The sequence below is a fragment of the Scatophagus argus genome, chromosome 8 (assembly GCF_020382885.2).
Source record: "Scatophagus argus isolate fScaArg1 chromosome 8, fScaArg1.pri, whole genome shotgun sequence".
Lineage (NCBI taxonomy): Eukaryota > Metazoa > Chordata > Actinopteri > Scatophagidae > Scatophagus > Scatophagus argus.
In genome coordinates, this window is record NC_058500.1 from 5120413 (window position 1) to 5148156 (window position 27744).

A 27744-nucleotide genomic window follows, 5' to 3' on the forward strand; every position below is an offset into this window, starting at 1 on the left:
ACTTCATCCAGATAGCCGTCCATAAATGCTGCCATGACACCTCTCACCTCGAAGGAAGCACAAGTTGAAAAAGTTGAAGTTTGTTGCTGTGCGTGATCGAAGTGAGCGAGGGGACGTTTGGGGACGCAGTCACGGACCAACTGAGGGGAGCGGAGCTAGACGTTAGACCAAAATGGCAACCCCCTATGTGACAGATGAATCCGGTAAGGCTAATGCATGTGCCAGACCTTTGTCTGACTGACACAAGATCCACTCCATTTAACACGGCAACAACAATATTTTTAAGTCTTTCTTTTTTATCTGCACTATTGGTTGTCAACAATAACGCGTTTAACTACGTCTCTGATTCAGATGTTTTGTTTTGCAGCTACCTAATGCTAGTCCTAGCTGAAACGGCTAACGTATTCTAAACTACTGGTAGTTAGCGTGTAGCTAGCTGTGGCTGCTGTCGTTATCTTTGTTAAAATAGTGTGCGTAACGTACTTCTCTCAGGATCATGCTCTCTTCGTTACTTGCTAACTTTAGGATTACCATTGTTCAAATTAACAAAATTACCTTTTTATGGAACCACCTCACCGTTGCCATGTATTAGCTAACGTTACTTAGCTAGTTGTGCTGTAATTGTGCCATTGAAAAAATGATGTAACAGAAGTGGCTATGTTCACGACACCAGTTCTTGTTAACGCAACAACATTTTCTATGCGAAAATTGGAGTTTTCATATAACTAACGTCGGTAACTAATGTAAGTTATTAGGTCGACCATGTACAGACGTTTAAGATAAGTTCAGAAAATATCACACCCCCCTGTGACAGACAGAAATGAAACCCTGCATCATAGTATATTTAATTTTATATCACGATATTGATGTGGATCATGGTATACCATATTTTCTGAAAAATCAGTTGAGACTGATTGGATATAATAACCTGACATGCATGGTTGTTCTAATACCAATCCTTCAAATTAAATATTTGACAAATGAAGTTACTTCCTCACACTGATGCAGAAATGTAATGTTGTCCCAAAGCAGATTTGCTTATTTGTTTTAAATATTGCCTAAAATGGTCTAATATACTGCTTCCCTACCTTAATGCTTAAGATCCCTAAAAAATGAGACTATATTTATTTGGCCGCTTCAGTCACATGTCGGTGACAGTGGTGAGTGATTTTCTTCTCCCTGTTTGTGTAGAGGACTAAATAAGTAAAACTATGCAGTATGTCACAAGAAAAAAAAGCAAAGTTTTTTAAAAAAAATATTGCATACTCATCTCATGATCTCTCAGATTTCTCTTGTGACATGTGCAGGGGGTTGACAGCCAGGCTGGGAACCACTGGTCTAATAAAATAATACAAGTTTTGGGGCTTTAAGCTAAACATTCACAGTGACATCTGGTGGTTTTAAAAATTATAGCAGCCCTTCAATACTGAGGTCCAAGTACTCCAAAACATCTTACTGATTTATAGTTTCAGTTCCATGTGTGCAATAAACGTCCAAGAAGCTGTTTTAGTATTTATTAAATCTGTAATAGTCGTGCTCAGGAGTACTGCAGTAAATGCACATAAAATTGTGCAGTAAGTTATAGTAAAATAATTATGCTCTTATGAATGATTAATGTCTTGTGGTGGTATGATGTCAGCCTGTGTGACTTCTTGGTCAGTGTGTATATATGTGACATTTCATTAAGCTGCAATACATTAAAGTCCACTGGCTTAAGATCTGCAGATGTTTTATGCGAATGTTTTCAACACTCTCTAAAATGTTGTACCTCTTGCTCCTCAGGAAAATACATTGCTGCCACTCAGCGACCTGATGGAACATGGAGGAAGCCGAGGCGGGTGAAGGATGGTTACGTCCCCCAGGAGGAAGTACCAGTGTATGTGCAGTTCTTCTTTGAATACTGTTGTACATACAGTATATATCATAAACTTACTGTGAAACTAGTCGGGATGCTTTTCTGTTGCTTCAGTTTCATCCTGGGTTTCTGTTTCTTTCTGTTGTAGCTATGAAAACAAGTATGTGAAATTTTTCAAGAGCAAACCAGACCTGCCACCTGGGATGCAGCCGTCTGAGGCAGCTCCTGCAAAGCAGCAGCAAAAGATCCCCGGCTGCGGGGACAGCGAGGCAGCCGGTCTCTCAAAGTCTGCCAAACGCAACATGAAACGCAAAGAAAAACGGAAACAGCAGCAGCAGCAGGGCCAGGATGGAGATGCGGACGTGGACTCGGTGAGCGACGCAGTTGAGAATGTTTCCATTTCAGAGGCCGGCGAGTCTTCAAATAAGATGGCGGCGGTTTCTGTCTCGTCTCCCAGTGATTCATCAGCGGCAGCAGCTGAAAAGGCCAAGAAGATAAAAAACCTGAAAAAGAAGCTACGACAAGTTGAGGAGTTGCAGCAGAAAGTGGACTCGGGGGAAATAAAAGAGCCAACAAAGGATCAGTTGGAAAAATTGGGTCGGGCACAGGCCTTACAAGATGAATTACAGCAGCTTGAGCGTGATTCTTGAAGCAGTAGAAGAGTCAGACTAAACATACAGAGTACATACTGAAAGACTGGGAAGGGACCTTTTCAGCTTTGTGATCATGGCTTCCATTAAACATAGTTTACCTATTTGATATTCATCATGAACTTTGGAAGTGAACGGCGCCTTTCAAGCAGAGTGACAGGACGTCTGCATAGCAGGAATCACACCTTCAGAACTGACGAGCCTGTTTTCTAGATTCAGATATCTACGTAACGTTACACCTCCTGCTCATGGACTTGTACTGGCCAGGCCACTCATTTCTAAATATCTTTTAAAGGCATCGTTGTGAATTGTTTTGTTCATGTATTTCATGGCAGCAGGTGTTACTTACACGTTACATAGAAGAAATCTTTTCTGTTAACTCGTGCATACTGTTCATATTCTAAAGCCTTCACAGTGTGGTTCAAGTATCTGTACCACATTTTGGACCACAGGTCTGCTCATAATGTATAAATATCCTACCTGACATTAAAAAAAAAAAAAATAATAATAATCCTTCATTTTTCAGGAAGCAAGGAGGTTGTATTTTTCTTTAGTTTTTACACCTCTAGGGTATTACATAATATCAAGTCCTATTTCTTCATGATTTAAATATATTTCACTGAAACTGAAAATGACTAACATTCTGCAACTGCTCGGTTTATTATATAGACATTTACAGCAAGTACAACCATCAAAACTGTCCTCACCGAACTCATGTAATAATAATCCCTAAGTGTAAACTAGTCTCATCCCAGGCAGTGGCGGATCCAGGCTGTCTGAGTGCAGGGGCGAAAAGAAAGAAAAAGGGCACCAGCACGCAGGAATTCCTGGTGGATTCACATAAAGGCCAGCAATTTTTCTAGCATGGTGGGCGGTTTATACAGCACTGCATCACATTTTCTCCATTTAGAGGGCACCCACACCTTGACTTCACCATTGACCCAGATACCTTTTTATGGTCTTATGACCCAACCCCAAATCCCTTTTTTGATCTCTCTTGGTTAGCTGGAAATAAAAGGATTTTTTTTGTTTGTTTTTTGATGGTTGTTTTCTGAGATCTTGTGACACTGTCAAAGTACCCTATGACCTGTTCCAAAAGTTTATAGAGATATATACAGTTTCACGGGTTCCCTAAATCACCATTTTGTTCTTGATTTGACTCACATTGATGGAATCAGTTGTCAGGTTAAAAGAATGCCATTTAGGACGTCTTCACGGCTGTCCAACGTCAAAGAGGATTAAACCCGTTTGAGCCAAACAGTAAATAAGGGTTTGCTGGCCCGTCTGCTTTAAGACTTAACATGTTTTCGTCAGTGATTGGATGGCAGGCACACTGAGACACTGTCTATAGAGTGATCACATTAATTAAAACTACATGCTGCATAAAATGTTTATCTCAATTGTTTTTTTAGTCACAGAGTGAACAAGTGTTCTGAGTAAAATGAATAACTGGGAAATTATTTTGGAAGATGGCAGGATGTAAATTCTCAGAAAAATAAAACTAATATATGTTTAAATGTCAGACATTTTAGAAAGTTTACCATGGGAGGATACTGTATATTTTTCTAACTGTCAGCAAGACCCAAGAACTGATCCTACCGACAAGTACCATCTGTGTAGCTAAAGCCTGATATGTCTTATTCCTCTGTGCCACAAAGCTCCGTTGTTGTCCAGGAACTATTAAAAACACATTAATGAGCCACACGGTTGCACTGGGTGACATGTTGCTTTGTTATGATGAACATGAATACTGTAATGACATTGACTTGATCCCACAGGTACTCTCCTTCTGCTGTGAATACTCACTCGAGGAATAAGTGTGTATTAATCTGCAGCTGAAAATAATCCACATACATACGCTGTTTTCTCCTGTTTAAGGGCCAGCTCAAGGTAAGCTCAGGCTATTTGTGAAAAACTACAGCATGTGGCTGTTAGAGACAATGACCTTTTTAACTACGTTATACAGACAAAAGTATCCAGACACGCCTCTTTAAGGGGGTGTTTCTCAGGGTTTGGACTCTTAATGCTTCAGCATACCAAGACATTTTGGACAATGCTGTGCTTCCAACTTTGAGGCAACAGTTTGTTGAAGGCCCTTTTCTATTCCAGCATGACTGAGCCCCAGTGCACAAAGCAAAGCTCCATAAAGACATGGTTGGATGAGTTTGGTGTGGAAGAACTTGACTGGCCCACACAGAGTCCTGACCTCAACCCCATCCAACACCTTTGGGATGAACTGGAACGGAGATTGTGAGTCAGGCCTTATCATCCAACATCAGTGTGTGACCTCACAAATGCTCTACTGCATGAATGGGCAAAAATTCCCAGAGAAACACTCCAAAAACTGGTGGAAAGCCTTCACAGAAGAGTGGAAGCTGTTATAAGTGCAAAGAGGGGACCAACTCCATATTAATGTTTGTGTATTTAGAATGTGATGTGATGATCAGGTGGCCCAATACTTTTGTCCATGCAGTGCAGTATACAAGGCATCACTACACTCTACTGTTTTATACAAATGGAAATGATTCAATGTGTTCACCGTCTGGCATTATTTAGGATTCAAGCTTTTCCAAATATTTAGTCTTTTGTTTGTTTGTTTGTTTGCTTGTTTGTTTTCTACGATCTGTCAGGATCTGTTCACCAACATGTACAGCCTACTGAAATTTAAATGTTAAGCACATCCCTATTTTTTGTATTGTTAAAATCAGTTAAAATCAACAGCATATGAAAAAAATCAAGCTTATTTTAGTTTTCTAACAGTTTTCGGGTGTAGACACAATAAAAGAGCAAAGCTTGTTTATAATCAGTTTGTATTCTGGATTTTGTACGTATCTTACTTTGATAGAAAAGATGCCCTTTCGTGATGACAAATCAAGGACTGTCCAGTGTTTTGGCATTAAATTTGAACCAGCGATTAAATTTAGCAGCCTAACTTGTTTTAGCCATGTGTGAGGGAAGTCTCTTTTCCATCTGTCTGCTCGCTGTTTATGAGCTTTATTCCACAGCGTTAGAGCAGAAAAGGAGGCGTCCTCTGTCTCCGTTCAGGAGACGATTTGCAGCGATGGTTACACGGGGGCGTCATTGTTTTCCCTTGAATGGGCTCCTACTTTGTGAACAATATAATGAGCTGTTGTCTCGTGGAGGAAGTGCGGTCGGTTGTTTTCTTCATAGAGCTGCAGCCATGACGTGAAGGAATGTTGAGATTAATGTGAAATATTGTTTGACAAATATAAATCACAAATGAGCAACACCAGCAGTACATCTGTCACACATTGTCTGGAAAGTAAATTACCTTCAACATATTGCAACTTAATTAAACATCAAGAAAGTGGGCTTTTTTTTCCACCACAATGACATAAGTTGTTTAATAGATGGTGGGCACATAATCCCCACTTTTTTAACAGAATTAATAATGAATTTACTTGCTTCCTTTGACGTAAACAAAGTTACTCGAAAGTTATTCTTGAACACTTCAGGACAAATGGCTCTAAATGGTGGTGTAAGAAGGCGTGATCGTGCTGTTGGTGTCTGAAATATGTCCTGCTTTTTATCATCCACACATCACATTCCTTGTAAAGGTTTATTCTGCGGCTTTCAGGCATTTCCCAAACAGACACTTGATGGTATAAAAACTGAATCCCTGAACTGAAACACCAGCCTCAGCTGCGACACGGGGAACCCAGACGGACTGATGCACGGCGGGCAGATGTGACTCGGGTGACAGAAGTCTTCAGTGATGCTTAGAAAGATCCAGGACTTGTTCACCAGTTGAAAAGGTCCACTTACCGTGTTGGGTCAGGTTGGGAAAACCCAAACCAAAAAATGGAATATAGGCTGGAGTTAATGGTGGTTCTCGTTTTTCTGACAACAACTTCATCTGTTGCACTGAAGGAATATACAGAAGCGGTGGTAAGAAATGCAGAAAAGTAGAGATACTGAGACGTTTATCCTGCAAAGCTGCGAAAACAAAAGAAAAGAAAAGTATTAATTGTGCTGTATATGAGCAATGTGAGTCCTTATCCCTTTTTCATATTGGATTGTGCCTGAATTTCTTTCCAGTTCAAAGCTGCCTCATAATATTGACTTTTTTTTATTATTATGAAAGATTAGTATCTAGTAAAACAGCTATGGTGCGTTTAATGTCTGATAACAAAAGCTGAGGGTTGCTGTGGAAAGAGGTATTGTAGGTGGGATAAGCTGGACTGAGGTGCACCAACCATTCACTCTGATTCTATCAGTGCTGCCCAGGTGGTTAAGTGTTTTATTCAGAGCACCAAACCAACCCTGTGATATTCTTTACAAAGGTTTGTATCCTGGAAAATAAATCTGCTGTCTTTGAGTAGATAGCAATAAAGCACCCTTTTACACTCCTCTTCTCATATGCTGCATTTCATTGAGACATAGTAAATAGTTGCTTCACAAATTAAGATTTTGTGAGCAAAATGTGCAATCATTTCACAAGATAAGTTGCATTATTGTTTATTGTATGCATACTGTATACGTTACATTGCTGTAAAATACAGTAATAATACAATAAGTGCTCTTTCTTTAGGCGTATTTAAGGAAGTATGGCTATCTACACATCCCACTGCACAGTAAAGGTCAAAACCATCCACCTGAGGAGATAGTGGAAGCCTTAAGGTGACCACATTTCTTCCATATCAACAATTTGTTGTGGTAGCCTAACAACTTTACATCTTTTTTCACTTTAACCCCAAAATCATCTGTTGTTCGGTTTGTTGTTCTTTGATACAGTACGAACGTCCTAACCTTCTGTCTTTTCTTTCTTTGTCAGAGTCTTCCAGAAAGTGACAAACCTGCAAATATCAGGAAAACTAGATTCAGCCACACTGGCGATGATGAACAAACCTCGGTGTGGCGTAGAAGACTCTTTCAACAACAGATCTCTCAAATATCGAGTCATGGGTGGGTGGGTGACTGTGTTCACGTTTAAAATCCAGAATCTGATGCTGCAGCGTTTGACAAATGTGTGTAAAGATATCTCATAGAAAGTAAACATTTCCTAATTGAACAGGTCATTGGCGCAAGAAGATGTTGACCTATCGCATCTATAATTACACCCCTGACTTGGGTCAGGCCAAGACCCGTTTGGCCATCCAGAATGCGTTTCAGTACTGGAGTGACGTGTCACCTTTAAGGTTCAAGGAGTTGCAGCGAGGAAGAGCAGACATCAAAATCTCCTTTCACAGAAAAGACAGGACGTGTCCGGTGCCCTTCGATGGACGAGGTAGGAGCGATAACATCTGATTATCAAAGATGTGACAATCCCTGGATGCCTCAAAGAAATAAGCTTTTGATGTTAGCTGACACTTGAAGGGATGGCAGGAGTGAATGAGGCGTTCAGGTGTTTGGTAAGAATTCTTGCTTTGTCTTCAGGACATGTTTTGGCCCACGCCGACGCCCCTGAGTCAGGCATTGTGCATTTCGACGACGATGAATTGTGGACCGAAGGGAAGAGCTATGGCTCCAACCTGAGGATTGTTGCAGCCCATGAAATCGGCCACGCTCTTGGTCTGGGCCACTCACAGTACAACGGTGCCCTGATGGGTCCTGTGTACAGCGGGTACCGCTCTGACTTCAAGCTGCATCCAGATGACATACAAGGGATCCAGGCTTTATATGGTGATGTCAGAAAAGTAGAACGGTGTTAGGACGTGTGAGATCTTTAAGAAGTACTTTTTTATTATATGCAGTGTTGTTCCTTTTCAGGGAAACCAGAGAAGACCCCTCCGTCAAATCCGTTTGGGCCAGCAGGCGCTGTTCCAGATCCTTGCAAGGCCACTCTGGATGCAGTAATGCTGGGTAAAGACACTCTGATGCTGTCAGACTGCACCCAACATGGAAAATTCCTCCATATAGACGAGACAAGATATTCCTTTAGATAAGATGTAAAAGGAGTATCTTTGTATGTAAAGGAGTATCTCACCTTGTGAATTTCCCCTTTGGGGATCAGTGAAGGAGTATGTCATGTACATGTTTCCTCCTGCATTGTGTCCCTGTAGGTCCTTTGCGTAAGACTTATTTTTTCAGAGGTCAGTACGTGTGGACGGTGTCCAGCTCTGACTACAACACTCCCGTCCTGATCTCTGCTCTGTGGAAAGAGCTGCCAGGGAGCCTGAATGCAGCTGTTCACTCTCAGCGGACTGGCAAGTCCTACTTTCTGAAAGGCGGGTTCATTTTATAGTTCTTGTAAAATTCTCACGAGGGTTTGGTGAACAGTGCTGGCAGGGTTTTAACATTTTGAAGTGTTAGAGTTTGTGTTTAAAGAACGCCTTTCTTCTCTCTACGTTTTCACAGAAGACAAAGTATGGCGATACACCAGCTTCAAACTAGACCCCGGCTTCCCCAAACGCTTGTCCAATATCCCTGCTAATATTGATTCAGCCTTGTACTTCAATAACAACAAAAAACTTATCTTTTTCAAAGTAAGTGCAAAGGATAATATTTGCCTGGATTCATTTCGTTTTTGTCGAACATCTCTTTCATTTTCCAGAAAATAATTTACTTGCCATTTCAGGGCTCTGGATACTGGCAGTGGGATGAAATTGGCCCGACAGACTTCAGCTCATATCCCAAAGCCACTGACCAGCTCTTCCACGGGTTACCCAGTAACGCCGATGCTGCATTTACATGGACAAATGGTCACACATACTTCTTTAAAGGCACCCAGTACTGGCGCGTAAAGCAGCACCACCAAGCAGTGGAGAAGGGATACCCTCTGAGCACCGCTGCACACTGGATGCACTGTGACGACTGAGCCACCAGAGGCCGCCAGAGAGTCAACACACGCCACCAAGCCTGCTCATTGAGGGATGTTTATTTATTTGGACCCTGACATAAGAAAATGTGGGCATCACGTGGAAATCTCTTGTGTGAGGAATTAGAGCAAGATTATTTTATCAAAGTTTGCATCAACAACAGTATAAATATTCGCATGATGTGATGTATTTTATGTTAGTACAATATTACAAATTAAAAAAAGGGCCTTTAATGTACAAACTTTGTATTGTTACCTGCTGATACTACAGTATGAAATATCGCTGAAATGATCACAGCTGCATAACTTTATTTTATCAAAAAACCTTTTTTTAGCAGACATTTCAACTTGTCATAGTTGGAAAAGCACTCGTGTTATTAACAGCATTAACGGTGGCTTGTTTATACGTCCCAGTAAGTCATGACAGAGTGACAGTGTGGTTGTTGACACTGAATCTGCTAAACGGCCGTCATTAACTTTAATGTTTACACCTGTTCTGTTGCACCTGTTAAGTGTGGAACAAGTCAGATCTTTGTCACTCTTGTTGCTACATGCTCTAAAAGCTTTTACGGCTGTCAAATCTTCAATAAACCAAAACTCCCGAGCTGATAAAAATTATGCTCATCTTTGCCTTGTTTTGACAGTTTTGTTAGTGTGTTAGAATGTGTTAGAAACAAAATCCAGTCAGTCAAAAGATGCTGAACTGAGCTCTTGGATGCTGAGACAGTCAAAGCTCAGCCTCGCTGATATCCACACTTGCGAGTCCTTCGATTTTCCTTTCCATTCAGTTTTCCCACGTGTAGATGGTAGATAACTGGCCTGTGTTGCTGTAGGAGTATGTGCTGGTGGATGTGTACTGCACTATTTTGTGCGTATTTATGATGTTTCATGATGTGACAGCTTTTCATGCCTCCACGCCAACAAAGGAATTTCTTCAGATTTGGCACAATTGTTCGAACACAAACACAAACGATGAGTAAAGGAAAAAGTGATGTAGTGATTACCTTTGAGTTACAAAAGGGTCAAAGATCAGCCTCATTCTCACATCATAATGTTCTTTAAAAACACATTTCTGGTCATTGATACAAACTCAGGGACAGAAGGGCAGATTATGAACATATTTCACATTTGGGCAGATGCTGAATACCTTCCTCCATTTGTCGCTTCCTTGCAGAAACGTCCACATCTGAAGCACTGTAGTCCACCATAAGTTAATTGGTTTTGCTGATACTGAACTTCAAGTGACTGCCGCTGCATCATGTGATGAAGCTCTCCGTCTGTCACTGCACGCATCATGAGAGTCTGGACAGACTCTGACAAACTCAGACTCAACCTGTGCACGGAGGCACACAACCTCAAGGAGGTGAATCTAGTTCTCTTATTTCTAGGGTGCATTTTCAGCATCTGGCCAGTGACATCAGATGAAAATGAACCATCCAATTATAAATAAACTAAGAAAATAAAATGAAATAAATCCATAAATGAGTGTGTGGACTTGTGTGCGACCTTTGTTCAACTTCGGCTTCTGGAGGCGTCTAACCAGCCTGGGCCTTTAAAGCGTGTTTGTATCAGGTAAAGCTGAAATAATACAGCGTCTCTCTTCCACAAATAAAAAGTAAACAATAAGACAGGCCATCGATTGGTGCAGCACACTTAGTGGTTTTGCTGGTCTGGTCATGTCATCTCACGTTATCAGACTATATGTGGGTGCTGCTGTGTGACTGCTGTAACTGGCTCTGCCCCGGCCTGTTAAATCAGCGGTTTATTGATTCGTTGTCCTGATATACTGTATATGCTTACTCTAATCTAACTTCAACAAAATTAAAACCCAAACTGATCTAGACACACGGCACACAGTATTTGGAGGATAAAAGTTATGTAAAACAGAACCAGTCAGCTGTGAAACACAAAAGCTGTGTATGTTGTGTTTTTCTTTGTCCTCATCACTCAGAGGATGATCTCCAAGCATCTCGAATCGTGATTACCTGACATAGCCTGTTTCAAAGTAGATTCACATCAGAGATGGTTGAGTTGTTCCTGTTTAAATGAAATACATGTCAAATGGATGTTTATTTGTCAGTTTAGCAGGTATTTGTTGCTGCGTGTTCCTTCAGACTGTAAAGACTGGAGAGGCAGCAGTCAGAGGCACCATGGAGCCCGTCTCAAAGTCAAAGTCAATCAGAGTATGTGTGACGGTGCTGATGCTGCTGGTGGATGATCCTGTTCCCATCTGGTGCTCCTGGAGTCTCTGGAGATAACTCTGAAAGGTAAACAGGAAGAAGACACGTTGTTACGGAACCGACTATCTGCTGGTACATGGTGATAACAAGAACAAAAAATTATCTATACATATATTGTATGTATTATATTTATCATATGACAAGCCTAAAATCAGAGGAAAGTGAAAACATTTATTGTCAGAATCTCATGCTGGACTTTGATGTCAGGTACTGACTGGTGCCAGGACGTCCCCAGCGTAGCGTTTCAGCGGTGGAGGTCTGCGCCGACGATGCGTTTGGGGTCTTCTCCTTGACTCTCTATATCTATGCTTCTTGGCATATTTCTTCTGTTTTTTGTGAACAGCTGGGAAGCATTCAAATGGGAGGAAAAAAAATAAATGAAATAATGAGTACATACTGACACAGAAGGAGGTTTTGAGCTTTGGGGGAATCTTTAGCAGATGAACAGCCTGAGTTTGAATGCATCAGTAGGTGCTGATTGAATTAAACTCACCTTGTCTGTGTGATACTCCCTTGGCAGTAAGTCTCCACTGCACCAGCACACCTATTAGACTCATAACAGGCCATATTCCAGTGATCACCCAGTTAATCCAGCAGAGTGGACGTGGGGCAACTTGGCAAAGCATATCATACACCTGATGTGGCAGCACAAACGGACCCAGCACATAATCCACACACAGCGTCAGAGTGGCTGCTCCAAACACAGACGTGTAGATGACAGTGAACAGTTTCTGCCACTGAAGCGTGAAGACGGCAGCCACGACGCTGGCGGCCAGGACGGCGCTGAGCGGCACCCACACCGGAGTCAGGCTGTGAAACTGTCCGATAACCACCAGGATGGCGAGGGAGAGCAGGCTCCCCAGCTGCAGGCCGCTGAGGAGAAGCCCCATGGTGGACACCAACATGGTCATCAGCCCACAGAGCACACCCACGCCAAGGCCGATCCCTGCCTTTGTCTCTGTCCCCAGGTGGGCGTCCAACACAGGCTCCTGATGGTACAGCAGCAGTATGGCTGCAGTGCTGAACATGAAGCCAGAGAAGAACATGACCATCTTGAAGCAGCGGTACCCTGGGAACGTGGAGAATTAGACTCTTACAACTGCTTTGAATGGGAGCATCACAACTTGTAATGCAAAGAGCCAAACAGACTTACTAATTCTTGTTTTTAAGCATAAAATACAATGCAGCGTCACACACCAGCAAAACAGTGCAACAACGTTTGCAGGTATTTCTCCTTATCTTAACTACATGATCTTTATTTGTAGTGAAACAGAATATTCAATCAATAAAACAATTCAAGTCAGTTGTATTTAAACCATGTAAACAAACGGCATGAGCTACACTTTCTTGCACAATAAATGAACATGCGGACCCTCAGTTTATGAGAAGCAGTTGTGGTTTTTTTTTTTTGGCTGATGGTCACACATTTCTGAAATGCATTTTCTAAGTGCATTTGTTCCAGCATTTGTGTCCAGCTCCAACATCTGTCATTTTTTTTGAGTTTGCTCACTTGATTTTTTTTTTCTTCTTCAAATGATTAATTATTTACATCTTCACTGGCAACATTAAGACTCTGTGAGAGCTGAACAGACTTTGGCAGCGTGTGTGTTTGCATAATGTCACATGTTTTAGGTCCATAGGACACACTCACAGTTTGTGTTTATTGGATTTGTGTCCACATATTTTCACAGTGAAAACAGAGACAGAAATGAAGCTGTGCTGATCCTCTTTTACTTCATATTATTTTTTTTGAGGTGGGGGGGGGGGGGGGGGTGAATATCCCTCACGTACCTCAAACTGCTGTTACCTGGAAGGAGGTAGTTCTAAAAATACGAAATAGCTGTCTGAGTTCGCACAAGCTTTTGTCAGGTTTAAAGCTGTGAAACAAGTGAGACGTCAGACAGGGCAACAGGTGGCACTTCATTACTGCTGCCTGTGTCAAATTCAGACGCAGGACTACCCATCTGCCTCCTCCAGCTTTGTGCTCATCCACCCTAAACCCCTGGCAGCCTCCAGGCACCTGCCACTGCCGGTCTAAGCCTTCAGGTGAGCTAATGAAACATTTAGAGTAAGAAAACACTGACAGCAACAGACAAGTTGACATAGTGACTTTAAGTCCTCTAAAATCTGTCACAATTGCAATCATATTTAATCTTATCTCTGCCATCATGAGTACATACCGATGAAGCAGTAGGTGAGGCCCAGTGAGAAGCAAACAGAGCAGACAATAGATGGGATGACTTCATACTTGATATTAATCTCAAGTGTACATATGTCCACCTCAGCTAAGCCAGCTCCTGGCTCCTCAGTAACATAGAGTGACGTGACTGCCATCTTGGAGGATTATTGCCTCTGTTGTCGTGTGGTTGCTCTGGACGTGAATCCTCCTTTGTTCATTCAGTGGGGGGAAACTAGAACGTTCTGCGTGGGGTGTCCAGAGAAGGAGGAAGCTCCTGAGCGAAGAACTTGTACCAAACTGTTTCCTGTTGTGCACCTGCGAAAAGAGGAGAGTGTTTTCAGCCTCTCTGGCAACTTAAAGTCAGCTCTAGTTTTTCCTCCTCCCTCAGCCTGTTAACTTGAGTGTTATTAATCATCAAGTGTTGCGAACATCATGGGAAGTAATCCCTCAAAACATTACTTTTATCGGAACATCATTATGCTTTCAGAGGCTGTTGTTTAGGTGGATATATGAGAGGATATGGCTCTTTCCCACATGCAGATTCCTGTTCAGGAACCAGAAAAGGAAACTGGGGATCCCCTCTGAGTTTAGCCTCTCTCTTTCCTGCTTGTTTTGTTCAAGAACAGGATACAGATGAGGAAATGACCTGGTGGCTCTTGGCCGTCATCATGCAGGCTTATTGTTCTGAGCATGTGGTAACTGAAACAAACAGCTCAACAATAATGCAAGATATCTTAACACCCAGTAAAGACACTAAGACGCATTCAGACCATTTAGTGAGGTAAGAGTAGCAACACGACAGTGTAGACATACTCTGCTACAAGTAAAAGCATCTAAATATTTCAAGTGCCAAAAGTATAAGTACCCATGCAAAATGACCCAGGATATTGAATATTATATTGTCTTATTTATCCGAGTCTGAAAAGTAAGTGAATTACCAAATAGATGTAGACATGCCGTAAACAACAACAATATTTGCCTCTGAATTGTAAAGTAAAAATAGAATAGAAAATAAATAGAAATATAAAGTAGCAGAAATTTGAAGGTATTGAAGTAAAGAAGAAGAACCTCAAAATTGTTCAGTACAAGTACTTAAATAAAGTACTTTCCAACTCTGGAAACAGCTTATTTCTCTTAAAAACTGAAATAAACCAGCATAAATTGTTGATTTTGTGACTCAAGCAGACTCAAGGCTAACTGTGTGAAGACATGGATCATGTTTACACACTCCTCTCATATTGGCTTGACTGTCTAACAACGGTGTGTATGACTGTGAGGACCTTTTAATCCGTTCAGGCAGATCCCACAGTCAGCAAATGGAATTAAAGGGACATTAGCAGGTGAGTGATCCTCCTGTCTGCTCGTGTCCTCTTGTAAAGGTGAGTGTAAAACACAAAAACACTTACACTTTCTGACACGTCCCTGCTTAAATAAGAAGTTAAAGCTCTGTGGAAGATGAAAAAGTACTGAAATAGCTTAAACTTTTAGTTTGACATGTTTTTGGTGAAATTCAACTTGATGAAAAACTTCATTCTGCAATATCATCATAACATCATCTACAAGGTCAAAGAGTTTAACAACAAAATATCAGCGATAAATCTGTAATGAAATGAAAACAGGAAACGAAGAAATAATATTCCTGTGGCTTACCTGGAATGAGGCACATCTTCACAGAGAGCAAACAAGGCCACAGAGAAACAAACAAACAACCAAAAACCAAATCCTCAGTTGCAGTTTGTCAAATCCCAGAAAAGCCAACAGGGAGCGAGCAAACAGGAGTTGGTCAGGACTCCGTGCGGTTTCCTCTGTGAACCGTGGCTCAGGCTCAGTCCGACCTGTGCTCATGCGAACAGCTGACGCCTGACTCTGAGAGGGAGACCATCTGCTGCCAAGTCCAAGGCCGAGCCAGCTGAGCTCAGCTCTCACTACCCATGATCCTACAGGAGCCTCCAGTCCCTGCATCATCACTGCAGAGCTTTATTTCACTCAATGTGACACTTTTAATTAAGCTTAAATTTGCAGAGCCCGTCCTGACCTTTAAAGTGCTTTTCCCAAAGAATCTTGTTTAATCTCTCTGTTATTCAGTTGTTATTGATTATTCTAGGAATTATTAAGCACTAAGGGTGCAAAGTGATGCTGAGTATTCAGAAATCAGGAACAGCTGGTCTCATTCACCTGGCTGGTCTTACAAAGGTGTACCAAAGGGAGTTAAGAAGCAGCACACATTTCCTTATGAGTCTACGAGGACAGAGTTAATTAATCATTTCCTGTGGGAGAAGAGTAATTAACAGAAATTAATTCAAGTAAACAGGGTGCCATACTTGTCAAATCTGATGATCATTTATTTCTCCATGCCAAGTTTGCCCACAAGCGACACGTAGCTGCGCAGTTTTATACTTATAATCAAATCCACTTACAGAAAGATTAAGTTGGAAATGAACACCCAGTCAAAGGGAAGATGATCTGGGCAGTTGGTACAGAATATTAATATTGTAAGCTGCCGAGATAAACTCTTATTTATAGACACCTCGCTGACACGAGTGTGGAGCTCAGCAGCTCCACACAGTCCTACACTACATGTGTTTTCAGCAGAGCATGAAGGCTGAACTATGGCACAAACACAACAGCGAATGTCAGGGGGGGAAGGAGCAGATTAATAATGACAGCAGAGATTGTCATAACTGCGGGGACACTGAGCTGCAATAAGGTTGACATATCCAGTGAAATGGAGCTGTCAGGCTGAGTTAAGTTCCTCTTGTGAGAAGAGTAATAAAAACAGTAGCTTGTAGGCCTTTCATCAGTCGAATATGAGCTCCTATTGTCTGCTCGATCAAAGGAGAACATGCTTTTCAAGAGCTGAGAGTTCAGGTAAAAGCAGGAGAAAAGTACTTTGCGAGAAAAGGTGGAGGGATGATTTAATTTGTTTTTATTTTTAGCCGTGCTGGCGGCTCTTGAGATGCCAGTATTGTTCTGTCAAACAGCTCCACCACTCTGGGCCAGACTCAAATATTTTACTGTCCGTTTCACCGTTTGACATTTTGGACAGACATTCATCGTCCTCACATGATGAATCCTACTGTGTGAAATATCTCAACAACCACTGCACTGATCCACATTCACCTGCAGCATGAAAACGTCTGACGTGAACATTTAGCTCAGTGTGGCCTCAGAGAGCTCACAAGTTTAAATTATCATGTATAAACTGTTTTCAGTTTCTTGAAGCAGAGCGATTCTTATGTGCTTGTGTTGTTTTGTTGTTATTGATTAATTTCCAAAATTGTTTCTCTCGTTGTAATTCAAGCTGCTTCTCTGTATGTATCATCCACATTCATCTCTTCAGCAGAAGTCACTAAATAATAAACATTTAGAGAAACATCTTCTCCTCCAAGGATGCATAAAATATGAATTTACGACACACCGCTGACGCCCTGTCGCTCCCTGAAATGTCAAAACACACGACCAATCGATTCATGAGACCTTCTCTGTGTGCAATTTTTTATGACATTTTTGATTGCAGAGTGCGGAGTATTGATCACAGCTGACCATTTCAGCTCCGTACACGAAATGTCTTTTTCACCTGAACGGCTTAAAGAGCCACGCAAATGAGGCTATTTTGACTCTATGAAATAGGAAAGAGAGAGAATAAATCAAGCTGGAGGATTTTTATGTCTTCACCCAAAATGTTTAGCTTGGTGTGTTGGGAGGGCTACTTGTACTTCGACGTGATATGTTGTAGAGAAGCCATAATTTTGTCAAAGCCTGAGTTTAAACACTGATCAGGAATGTTTTTCAGCTCCATATAAGTAATGTTTTATATTCAACAGGAAACAACAACACAGCCATTGCAGGGTACTGATCAGACACGGTATTTCCTGATTTGGCTGACTTGAGGCTTTTGTATGAGATGAATCATTTGGTGTATGAAGTGCTGCTGTTGCTGAGTGTTCCAGGTTTGTATGTGCCCTGGAAAAAAGGGAAGACACTGAAATATTAGGGAAACTCTTCCTGATTTGTCGTACCAGCACAAGTTTGCCTAAAGGTAAACTATGCAGGATTTAGAAAGCAAATTTATACACTTATCTAAAAATAAACCCTCTCAGTCGTCACTTATGACGCATTAAAACTGTATCTGCAGAGCGCATAAGTATTTATTTTTTTAATTTTCTTCTGTTTACAGGACATTTCTGAGTCAACAGTTCTGTAGAAAGATAATTGTTTGCAGAGTCTCGTTTCCACGTCAGGACTCAACAGCAGGTCTTTTTCACTTACTGAGCAACACAGGATTCATTTGACTTTTTGGATTAAATTTAAAAGTTGATAGACACGCTAGATAATGAAATAACACAGCTCCCCTCCCCCAATCTGGTGGGCAACACTATCAGACATTATGAGTTAGATATATGGACAGTCAGGTTGTGCCTTAACATGCAAGAATTATGCATGATCACTCTTTTACAAGATCAGTCTTGTCACAGAAATGATCCCATATTCCTCTGCTTCACATTATGCAGTGACATTATTGAATACTCTTACATGCAGGTAATTATGGCAACTTATGCAGCACGTGTATCTCACCATAGCTGCATCTTTAACTTACACAGGTTTATTGATACCTCACACATACCTGTTTTTTTTTTCTTTTTTTCTGAGCACTTTGTTGTGTTAAAGACTGCAAATTTAACATCTCAGGCATTAATACTGAATACTTAATACTAAAAACAAACATGTGAGAAAGGTTCAGAAAGGTTCAAAGTACACTGATAACCATAATCGATATCACAGTGTTTACCACGGCTGTAGAGAGTAATGATAAAAGCTTTGCACATCCACTGAGGCATTGATTCACATGTGTGCTTTATCATGAGACACTTTTGCTACAGGCCACATGCACATTTATAAACTAACACGAATCTTCTGACGTCTTTAAAACATCACATTTAACAATCAGTTTAGGTTTTAAGGTCAGTTACAGTTACAGTCCAACTGCCTCTGTGGTCTGTTTATCAAGATCTGGTGAAATGAGGAAACGTGGCTTCTTTTAAAGCCGTCTAGACTGTAAAAAAGGAGCAGAATAAAAGGAAATCTGAAGGTGATGCTACCAGAGCAGTTTATTAGACCCCCGGCGCCAAAATTCTTCATAATGACCACTAAAATCTCCACAAGATTAATAGAACTGAGAAAAGGTGCCACAGTGTCAAAAAATTACAAACAAAAGTCCTGTTTTCAAAATTTTACTTTGGTGACCAAACATTCTCATTACGCACGGTTAGACGGTTATTTCTAATGACCTTCATGTGGAAGCAACCCTACTGTTATCACAAGAACTTCAACAAATCTTGTGTCGTGGCGAAACTGAAAACTCACTTGTCTTTATGAACTCGTGAAAAGCTGCTCTTTTGGAGACATGTGGGTTAGTTTGACATTTTTGGAAATGACCTCTCATGCACTCACAAGGCTGTCTTGGTCCAAAGGTCACACTTTCTGCCTGCCAGCACTCATAAAGCTCACTAATTAATGTACAATATCCCTGTTTGCTTAATCTATACAAAAATAGAGGTGTAACAATGACAACTGGTTGTTTTACAGAGATCATGTGACAGGCAGCGACCTGAGACTCCTGGAGGTTACTGCTTGGAGACACGAAAAAGTCTGGCACGTAACCTCTGCGGCAAGTTGATTTTTGCACAGGTTAAACAAACGAGATGCAGAAGATTAGAAGTTAAGTTAAGCTAACAGGCTGCCGGCTGGAGAATAATATTTAAAGGCTAAACATGAGAGTGGCATCAGTCCTCTTTGAATCCTCTCAGCTGAATAAACGCACTCACTTATTTCCCATCACTGGCTTGTTTCTAAAGCAAAAATCTAAGTATCTATCGCCAGGTGTTTTAGACAGAAGCAGCTTTCAGTGTTCCATCTAAAACATCTCAAGCCTGCACACATCTTCGCCACAGTCACTTTAATCTACAGCACAGGATAAAAGCTCACGCCGTCTCATAGCAACCTCGCCTTAATGTCCACGCCGAAGGAGGCCTCTGATGCTAATAATCCCCTGATTCTGAATGACTGTATATGAGAGGCTCTGGACAGAAAACTCAGTACATCAATGGCATATTGTTTCGGTGTATGCATTCATACAACGTGACGCTTGTATGTGGTACCGAGATGAGGAGGCTCCCTTTAGGATTTAAGCCTGGATGTTTCATAAGTCACATTTTATGATGTGTACCATCAATAAATTCAGGGTAATAAATGGAGGATTTGCTATGCCAGCACTTGCTGGTGCATAAACTCACATGTGGGTATGCAGGGTGTTCAGACTGACACAAAGATTTAAAAAAAATAAATGAAACGAAATGTTTGTCTCTACTACATTGTGTCCTGTAATGAGGGATTTTTGTACTTAAGTGTCCCAGCATGTCCTGCTGTGTCTGCCTTTAGTCTCCTTAACTTCAACAAACAGCCTCTGTTACCTCTCTGTCGTCACACAACAAGGTTTGCTCGGACTAAGTCAGTTGGCTTTGACTGTCTGCTGTGCGGCGCAGGGGCTTTTCTGCTGCATCGCTATGGTGATTAATTAGCTGCTTAATGAGTTCACTGCCGGAGCCTTTTAAACAGTGTCCTTCACGGAGTTAACGTCAGTGATACTTTATTAGACAGGTTGCTTGTAACCGTGTATGTCCTCGCAGCTGTATATCATCTGACACAGTAATGCTCCATCCGTCTGTACGAATTTCAATATGATTCAGAAAAATTTGTTAACAGAGTAATACATAAATCCCACATTTAGGGCCCTAATAAGTTCAACAAATATCTGTCTTGAAGTTAATTAGTAAGATGGAAATGTTCTGCTAAGAAAAAGCAGACAATACACTGATTAGATTTATTCTCAGAGGGTCACATTGAACTCAGCACAAGCCCAGTATTTCTGCTGCAACTGGATGTGACAGCTCACCTTCATTTGGGGGCACAGCGGTTCAGTGCACTTCAGAGACTGTGGTCTGATGAAAGCAGAGTGAGAGTAAAGTAAAAGTGAAATCCCAAAGGCACCACTGTGGATGCTCTGCACTGCCTCGAGCTGAGATATTTCAGTCTGCACCAAAGTGGTGGATCAACACCAACATCGACATTAGCTAATAAAAATGATCTTTTCCAGGAACTGACTGTTTGTCCTCCAAAGAGCATTCAAACGCTGTAAACCTTATTCGCCTTATAGATAAGCTGCCTTTAGGCATCTCACTCAAATAACATGCTGAATAACAGCTGAAACATGCAAAGAAGTTCCGTTTCCACTTCTGTCCTCTGCGTCATAAATCAAACCTACAGCTCACTATAACAAACCACAGTCAGCTTCTGATACAACAAGCTTTTCCCTCAGGTGCTCCACGTCATCTACAATATTTACATTTTCATCTGAACTTCCTTTTCTGATGAGTTTGTTCCTTGTTGATAAAAGGTAGAACATCTCATATCTATTTGATTGTCTGCATCACATGCTGCAGGTGTCAGTGGGTTTACTTCTGTTTTTATTTTATTTTATTTTATTTATTTATTTGTTTTTTAATTTGTCAGCTTACCAATAAAGCTCCAGATGTACGCTGTGATTGTCAGGGTGGGAACCACTGCTGTCGTTCAAGATCTGAACAACACTGGTATACAATTGTAAATATGCCCAATTAAACATATAGTCACACCTTTTGAAAGCAAACCAATCGACAAATCAGGTTTATACACTTTTAAAGTATTATTCGGATTAAAAAACAAGTTTTATATTTAATGAAACGAATGAAGACATATGAAACTGAATGACTTTTGCTTTGGCTTTGAGAGCTCTGAAATAAATGATTAGACGTTCTAAAACCTTCTAAAATCTCCTGTCTCACTTTTTGTGTCTTAACAAAATCTGCTCTCTGCATTATGTAGTTTCAGAGAAGCTTTTGAAACAGACATATTCATTCAAACACCGCAGGATTAATGCACCAGAAATAATAAACAGCCTCTTAATGCAGCGTAATGGGTTCCCTGAAACAACACGGAGCACTCTGGTTGGCCTTTGATTATTTGTGTTGCTGCTAAGACGACAAGAGTTCTTGACAGACTGGACAGAGTGGAGTGGATGAATTTTACATCCCCACACAAGAGCGGCTCTTTGTTTTGTCTTCTATCAACAGGGATTGTAATATGTTATAGGAGCTGCTACGTCTCCTGCACTAGCTGTTCAACTCATTGATTTATTCATGATCTATGAATTCAGTGGTGTAGCGGCTTTGATACACATTCAGAAGTGTTTATCAAAGATATCTAAATGATCAGATCAGATTATGTTTGCCATTAAAGTTGGGTTTGAAGATAAGAGGGCGTTCGGTATCAGAGAGAATCAAAAATAGAAATTAACATGAATATCACAACATTAAAAAGTTGTTGGAAATGTTTCGCACTGATAAGGATGACACTGTCAAAAACTTTTCTAAGAGGGTCTATATATACCCAATATATTGATCCACCTTTCAGTGATAGTGATGGAAAGTGGCCAAAATGAGTTCATACTGTGTCCTGAGTGTCTGTCCGGACATTTTAATTTGGGTTGGTTGTTACCAAATTTGAATCACTAAGTGGCGAGTGTTGTTTGAAGGCTGTGATTAAAGCTTTAGCTTTAGCTTTGGAAAGAAATAACCTTACAAGAATTAAAGGAAGCGACCTGATTTTCTGAAGGAAGTCTCAGGAAAAAGTTGAATTTTGTACGAAATGACTGACGAAAGAAGTCATAAAGAATAATAGACAGCCAGCACAAGCTGTCCTCCATTTAAATCTGGAGGTAGTATTGTTCTAGTTCCCTCTAATCACAAAAAAATCCTTCTATTATTGTCTCAGATGAAATATAAATGGCAGCTGGCAGCAAGAGAGCCACTAGCAACATTTTGTTGGGTATTTATTCCTTCATTCATCCTTTTCTCCAGATCGTCTTGACATCTCATTCATCATTAAAACTTTAATGACTAACAGCCTGCGCCGTAACCAGAGGGTCTTAAATTGTTATAAATATTCTCTACGTGACAGAGATTATGGCTCCCATGTTGGAAACAATCACAGGTTTCATTACTGACAGCTACATCTAATTTACCCAAACTGGTGTGACACTCGTGTGAAGCTTCAAATAAAGTCATGTGTTTTCATAATTATTTATTAATGTTATGTGCATGCTAAGGTGTGTGGTCTTTTTTAGTTATAGTTCAGAGCTGCAACAGGAGAGTGTAGCTTCAAACAAAAGTGTGACATTAAACACAACATTAATTCATGCATAGCAAAACAAAAGAGAATTTTACGTGTGTCCCTGAAACGATCCATCTGCTGTCCTTATTCAGGGCCACTGCTGAAGATGCATGCAAATGCGCGTCATAGCTACAGTTTCACTTAAGTTTATGGGAACCTAAATTAAATCTACATTTACCAAATAAAATACTAGATGAATATTGTCAGGATTTATTTTAACTCGACACACAAAATGTATACACCTTTTTAGGGTTGTAAAAGGATTTATTTGTTAATCCCAGAGGAAACCACAAGCATGTTCACAAAACACAAGACCAACATCCGACTCAAACGTGTACAATATAGAGAACAGATAAAAACACTGAACAGACTGTGAAAGGAGTTTATACATGAGTCACAAGTGCTGATATGCCGAGAAGCAGAGACGTGCAGCAACGCGGCTGACAGCACAAGACGAGGGAGACAGCAAACCTGTTGGCAACAATTAACATCACAACATTTTTCCCATAATGCACTCGCTGTCAGATTTGTTGCACGTCTCCAGTGGCTACAAAAAGAGACAACTTTATCTTCTTGCTCAGGCTGATGTCTTGAATTGGAATTGATTTGCTTGTTTTCAGAGCTTCAGTGGATTAGCAGAGTGGAAGTTTAATGAAATGCAAACTTTTTCTACTTGCAGAGTTTGGAGTCAGAAATAATCTCAGCTGACGGGCTGAGGGACTTTTTGATTGTTTTTCCTTTTGGTTAGTAGCCACAAATAAAAAGAGGAGGTAGTAGTCGGTAAATGAAGAAAAACATTCGTGCTGCTACTGATGCTTAACACTGAACAGGAAGGGCCTGCACACCCACACAGGTTTTCAGTAACTCTGACTAATGAGACCTCCAGTCCGGCTGAAATGGAGCTATTGTGCACAATGCCACCAAAGTCTGTTCACTAATAAGTGATCATGGTGTGAATGTTGCTAAGCCAACAGGTGTATTAAATCTAAAAGCAGAGTGAGGGGGCTGTCAGGCAATCTCTGTCTGAGCAGGCCTGCAGGTCTGAGAGGTGAAAACACCTGTGGAGGTGGGCCATGGCTGTTAAGAGACTTTAAGTTAGGACGTTTAAGTAGTTTCTCCAGCTGACCTTCCAATGTAAAGCCATGTGAGCCTACAGCTATCAATAGAAGCTGGTTGGCTGTTGACATATGACCGTGAGGGTGTATTAGTAAGTCTAATTTTGCATTCATGTGCTCCTCAGACGGCCACAGGAGCACATGGATCAAAGTTATTCTGAAGTTGGGATGTGGAAACAACTTGGACACCATTAAGATGTGTTGTCTTTATTAAGATTAAGATTTCCTTTAATGTCCCACCATGGGGACATTCACAGATTCAGGGTTCATGTTATTTTCTTACTGATCTAAGTGACTCTGCTTGGACAAAAAAATAAAAAAATCACCAGCCAAATATTTTTTTTGTCCACCATGTTTCTGTGCATATGATGCCAAAGTCAGCAGGTCGTGTATCAAGATTTTCCAAGTTGTTCCAACTTGAGGAGGCATACGCATGAATTTTCCAAGTTGGGAAGTAATTTTTCTGATTATTCTGATGCCACATGAATGTGAATCTCCTAAATACTCACTACCACTCAATTTTGTGTGCTGCTGACGCACGTGATGTGACACTGTTATGTCCCACTAAGCAGTGTGAAGTACACCAAAGTCCTGTCTCACATACTGCATTTACAACACCGTTACAATACTGATACAAAAGTACCACAGATACAACCTGTGTCACCGCGAACAAGAAGAACATCTACAGATCTTGGTGTCAGTAAACTCTTTTTTCTTTTGACACGGAGAAACAGCAATATTAAACATTAAAATTAAGTTTTTTCACAAACGATTCATCATACACCAAATCTGTCCTAATGAATCGAACAAACTCATCAAAGCTTTTATTAAGAAATGCTGAAAGTGCTTGTGCTGTCGTCCGTTTCGTTGAACCTCTTTGTGGCTTGACCACTCACGTCCTCTTGCTCTGTGACAGGCTCATTGCTCTCATGGGACGAATCCTTCATGGCGCTGTAATACATCGGCACGTTGTACTCTACCGCCTTCTCTTTGTGTCGCCTGTTGCACTTGCAGAGCTTTTTGAAGGCGACACGAAACTTCTGAGACATGAGGTTGTAAATGATGGGGTTGATGGCGCTGTTGGTGTAGATGCACATCCGACAGAAGAGCAGGAACCACGTGTTGTGGTAGGGTGGATCGATGAAGGAGTTGACCACCACCAGTGTTCGGTAAGGCATCCAAAGCAAGGCGAAGAGGACCACCACCACAGCCAGCATCTTTGTTATCTGTTGATACAGAGGAAAATGACAAAGAGGAAAGAAAACAAGGGTCGATGAAAGGGTTGACAAAAATGAGGAAGAGTACAGCTGTAATCTTTTAACAGCCACGCTGTATAACTGGATTCATGATGGTGTTGAAGATGTTTATAGAGTTAAACACTTGAGCTCAGTTTCCTCTGGTAGGCATTCACAATGTTGCACCTGTTGTAAAGAATAAAAACAGAGCACTTGAGAAACTCTTTTTTCTCACCTATGCACAGCTGGTCAATCACAGCATGATGTGACAGTAATCATGTCATAAAGTGTAAATGATTCCAAACTGTAAGAGTTTGTTCACCAGCTGCTCCATATCTAAAGTCTTATGAGATAACTTTGTGAATTTACTTCACTTGAAAGTACAACTGAAGCCAATGGAAATGTCATTAGTTTTGCAGGTATTTGGTCATGAACCAAACTTTTGGATCAAATTATGGCGGTCATCAGGAGGATCACAGTTATTGCAGTTCATGAATTTCTGAACCAGATTTCATGGCAATCCATCCAATAGTTGTCAAGACATTTCACTCATAATCACAAAGGTCAGCCTTATGATGGCGCGACAGAAAAAGCCAGAGGATCAACATATTCAGTGGGATTTATCCTCTGGGAACCATAAATATCTGTACAATTTCTTTTCATGGCAAGCTGTCCTGAACAAAGTGATGGATCAACGGACTCACATTTCCATCCATAGAGCCACACTGCACACAGGAGAGGTAAAACAAGATCTTAACAATTTTTAAGATCCAGTGAGGTCTGGCTACTAAAGAAATTTCTTAATGATCCCCTTATCATTCTCTAAACTTTATGTCACTCTTTCCAGTACCTGTTTCCTTGCAAAGACGGCACCCTTGTTGGCCTTGTTGGTGCTGTTGGAGTGACCCTGGTGGACCGAGCCTCCTCCGTCTCTGTCGTTCAGATGGGAGGGCAGCGGGCTCATGAACAAAATCCTCGCGATGAGCCCGTACAGCACAGTGGCCACAGTGAGGGGGATCACGTAGAACAGAGTAAAGTCCAGGAAATAGATTGGCATGTAGAGGCTCCTGGAGACACGGTAGCCGCAAGTGACCACCACCCCATTGGTGTAGACGGTTTCATCCGTGTCCACTAAGAAGAACCACATAATGCAGTAGAGGGAGGTGAAGACCCAGACTCCAGCTATGATCCTCTTGGCCCGGGAAACGGTGCATATGAATTGTGCCTTAATGGAGTGACAAATAGCAATATATCGTTCAATGGTGAAGGCCGTGATGGAGCAGGATGACACGTTGATTCCCAGATACTGCAGATAAGTTATGCACAAACATCCAGTGTATCCGTATATCCAGAAGGCGACGACATCAGAGATGTTAGGCAGCCCTGCAGCCAGGAGCACAATGAGGTCTGCAGCAGCCAGACTGACGAGGTAACAGTTGGTCGGGGTCACCATGTGTTTAGTGCGCAGCACAACCAGCACCACCATGATATTCCCAGCAATCCCAACTACACAGATGAACAACGTCAGAAATATTGTTATGACCTGCTCTTCGAGGGGGTTCACAGGCATGTCTGTCAGGTTTACAATGCGAGTCACATCCTGAAAGATGGTTGTGTTGTTCTCCATTGTGTTCAAGTCCTGTGGTCACAATTCAATTGATCTCCAGGAGCATAAGACAAGAATCTTAAAGACACGAACAGAAACCATAATTAGGGACTGTATGAAGATTATTGGGGTTAGAAAGGCATTTGAATGTTATATTTCATTTTCTGAAAAGCAGAACACTCCCCAGTATTATTAATTACATATGTATATAATTTCCTTCAGACTCTTCAGTAAATATTTCACTTGACAATGGACTTCAGTTGGACAGAAAATATGACTTCAAATGAATGATAATGTTGCTCAGTAACTGCTGGGTGAGTAAATAAGCAACAGCTATCAAGTTAACTTGTTTCTGCTGCCCCCTAGTGGCCCAAAAAATGCACTTTTTGCTTTAAAGTTATGATTATTCCAGCCATTCTCCACTCTAGAATAAAGAGATATTGAAAAATAGGCTAAACACAAATCTTGGTGTTAGCAAGGGAAGACTAAAATATAAATCTGGTGTAGGTAAATGACCTAAAAGACTGTCTAAAAGACAGACTATCATCCCTATGGAAAAAATTAAAAAATACATGACACTGCACTCTTTCTCCAGCCCCCCAATATATTTTATTATGCAACAAGTATTTTAAAGAGAAGAAAATGGACAGCTTACCATCGCTTGCAAAAAGCGGCGCTGGTACTCTGGCGAGGTAGCAGCGCTCAGGTGCAAACAACCAAGAAACACAGATGACTGCTTGTGCTTATCCAGAGCCACTCCTGCCATCCACATCTCCCTCTTCTCTCTCTTTCTCTCTCTCTCTCTCTCTCTCTTCCTTC

At 41.1% G+C, this 27744-nt stretch overlaps 4 protein-coding genes across 6 annotated transcripts; 2 read left to right on the top strand and 2 right to left on the bottom strand.

Annotated features, from left to right (window-relative positions):
• Positions 1-65: 65 nt before the first annotated feature.
• On the top strand, positions 66-3013 carry pym1 (PYM homolog 1, exon junction complex associated factor). The gene is made up of 3 exons (XM_046398239.1): positions 66-203; positions 1783-1876; positions 2004-3013. The coding sequence occupies exons 1-3, from the start codon at positions 173-175 to the stop codon at positions 2503-2505; spliced, it is 627 nt and encodes a 208-aa protein (XP_046254195.1). The 5' UTR covers positions 66-172; the 3' UTR covers positions 2506-3013.
• Positions 3014-6143: 3130 nt separating this feature from the next.
• LOC124064039 (matrix metalloproteinase-19-like) lies at positions 6144-10557 on the top strand. 3 transcript variants are annotated; one of them, XR_006844206.1, is made up of 10 exons: positions 6144-6414; positions 7058-7146; positions 7301-7431; positions 7541-7753; positions 7903-8148; positions 8236-8328; positions 8529-8693; positions 8824-8951; positions 9044-9398; positions 10458-10557. XR_006844206.1 is itself a non-coding variant. In XM_046398237.1 (9 exons), the coding sequence occupies exons 1-9, from the start codon at positions 6328-6330 to the stop codon at positions 9281-9283; spliced, it is 1392 nt and encodes a 463-aa protein (XP_046254193.1). In that variant the 5' UTR covers positions 6145-6327; the 3' UTR covers positions 9284-9624. The 3 variants fall into 3 exon arrangements, 1 of the variants encoding a protein (XP_046254193.1); XR_006844207.1 differs by having other exon boundaries at positions 9044-9372; positions 10458-10554; XM_046398237.1 differs by lacking the exon at positions 10458-10557 and having other exon boundaries at positions 6145-6414; positions 9044-9624.
• Positions 10325-15643, bottom strand: LOC124064040 (transmembrane protein 198-like). The gene is made up of 5 exons (XM_046398238.1): positions 15353-15643; positions 13704-14017; positions 12017-12592; positions 11739-11866; positions 10325-11543 (listed from the first exon to the last, which is right to left on the bottom strand). Exons 2-5 carry the CDS (start codon positions 13855-13857, stop codon positions 11394-11396), a joined length of 1008 nt encoding a protein of 335 aa, XP_046254194.1. The 5' UTR covers positions 13858-14017; positions 15353-15643; the 3' UTR covers positions 10325-11393.
• An 8447-nt stretch (positions 15644-24090) lies between these two features.
• LOC124063403 (thyrotropin-releasing hormone receptor-like) lies at positions 24091-26946 on the bottom strand. Its single transcript, XM_046397041.1, has 2 exons — positions 26170-26946; positions 24091-25310 (listed from the first exon to the last, which is right to left on the bottom strand). Exons 1-2 carry the CDS (start codon positions 26944-26946, stop codon positions 24912-24914), a joined length of 1176 nt encoding a protein of 391 aa, XP_046252997.1. The 3' UTR covers positions 24091-24911.
• Positions 26947-27744: the final 798 nt, after the last annotated feature.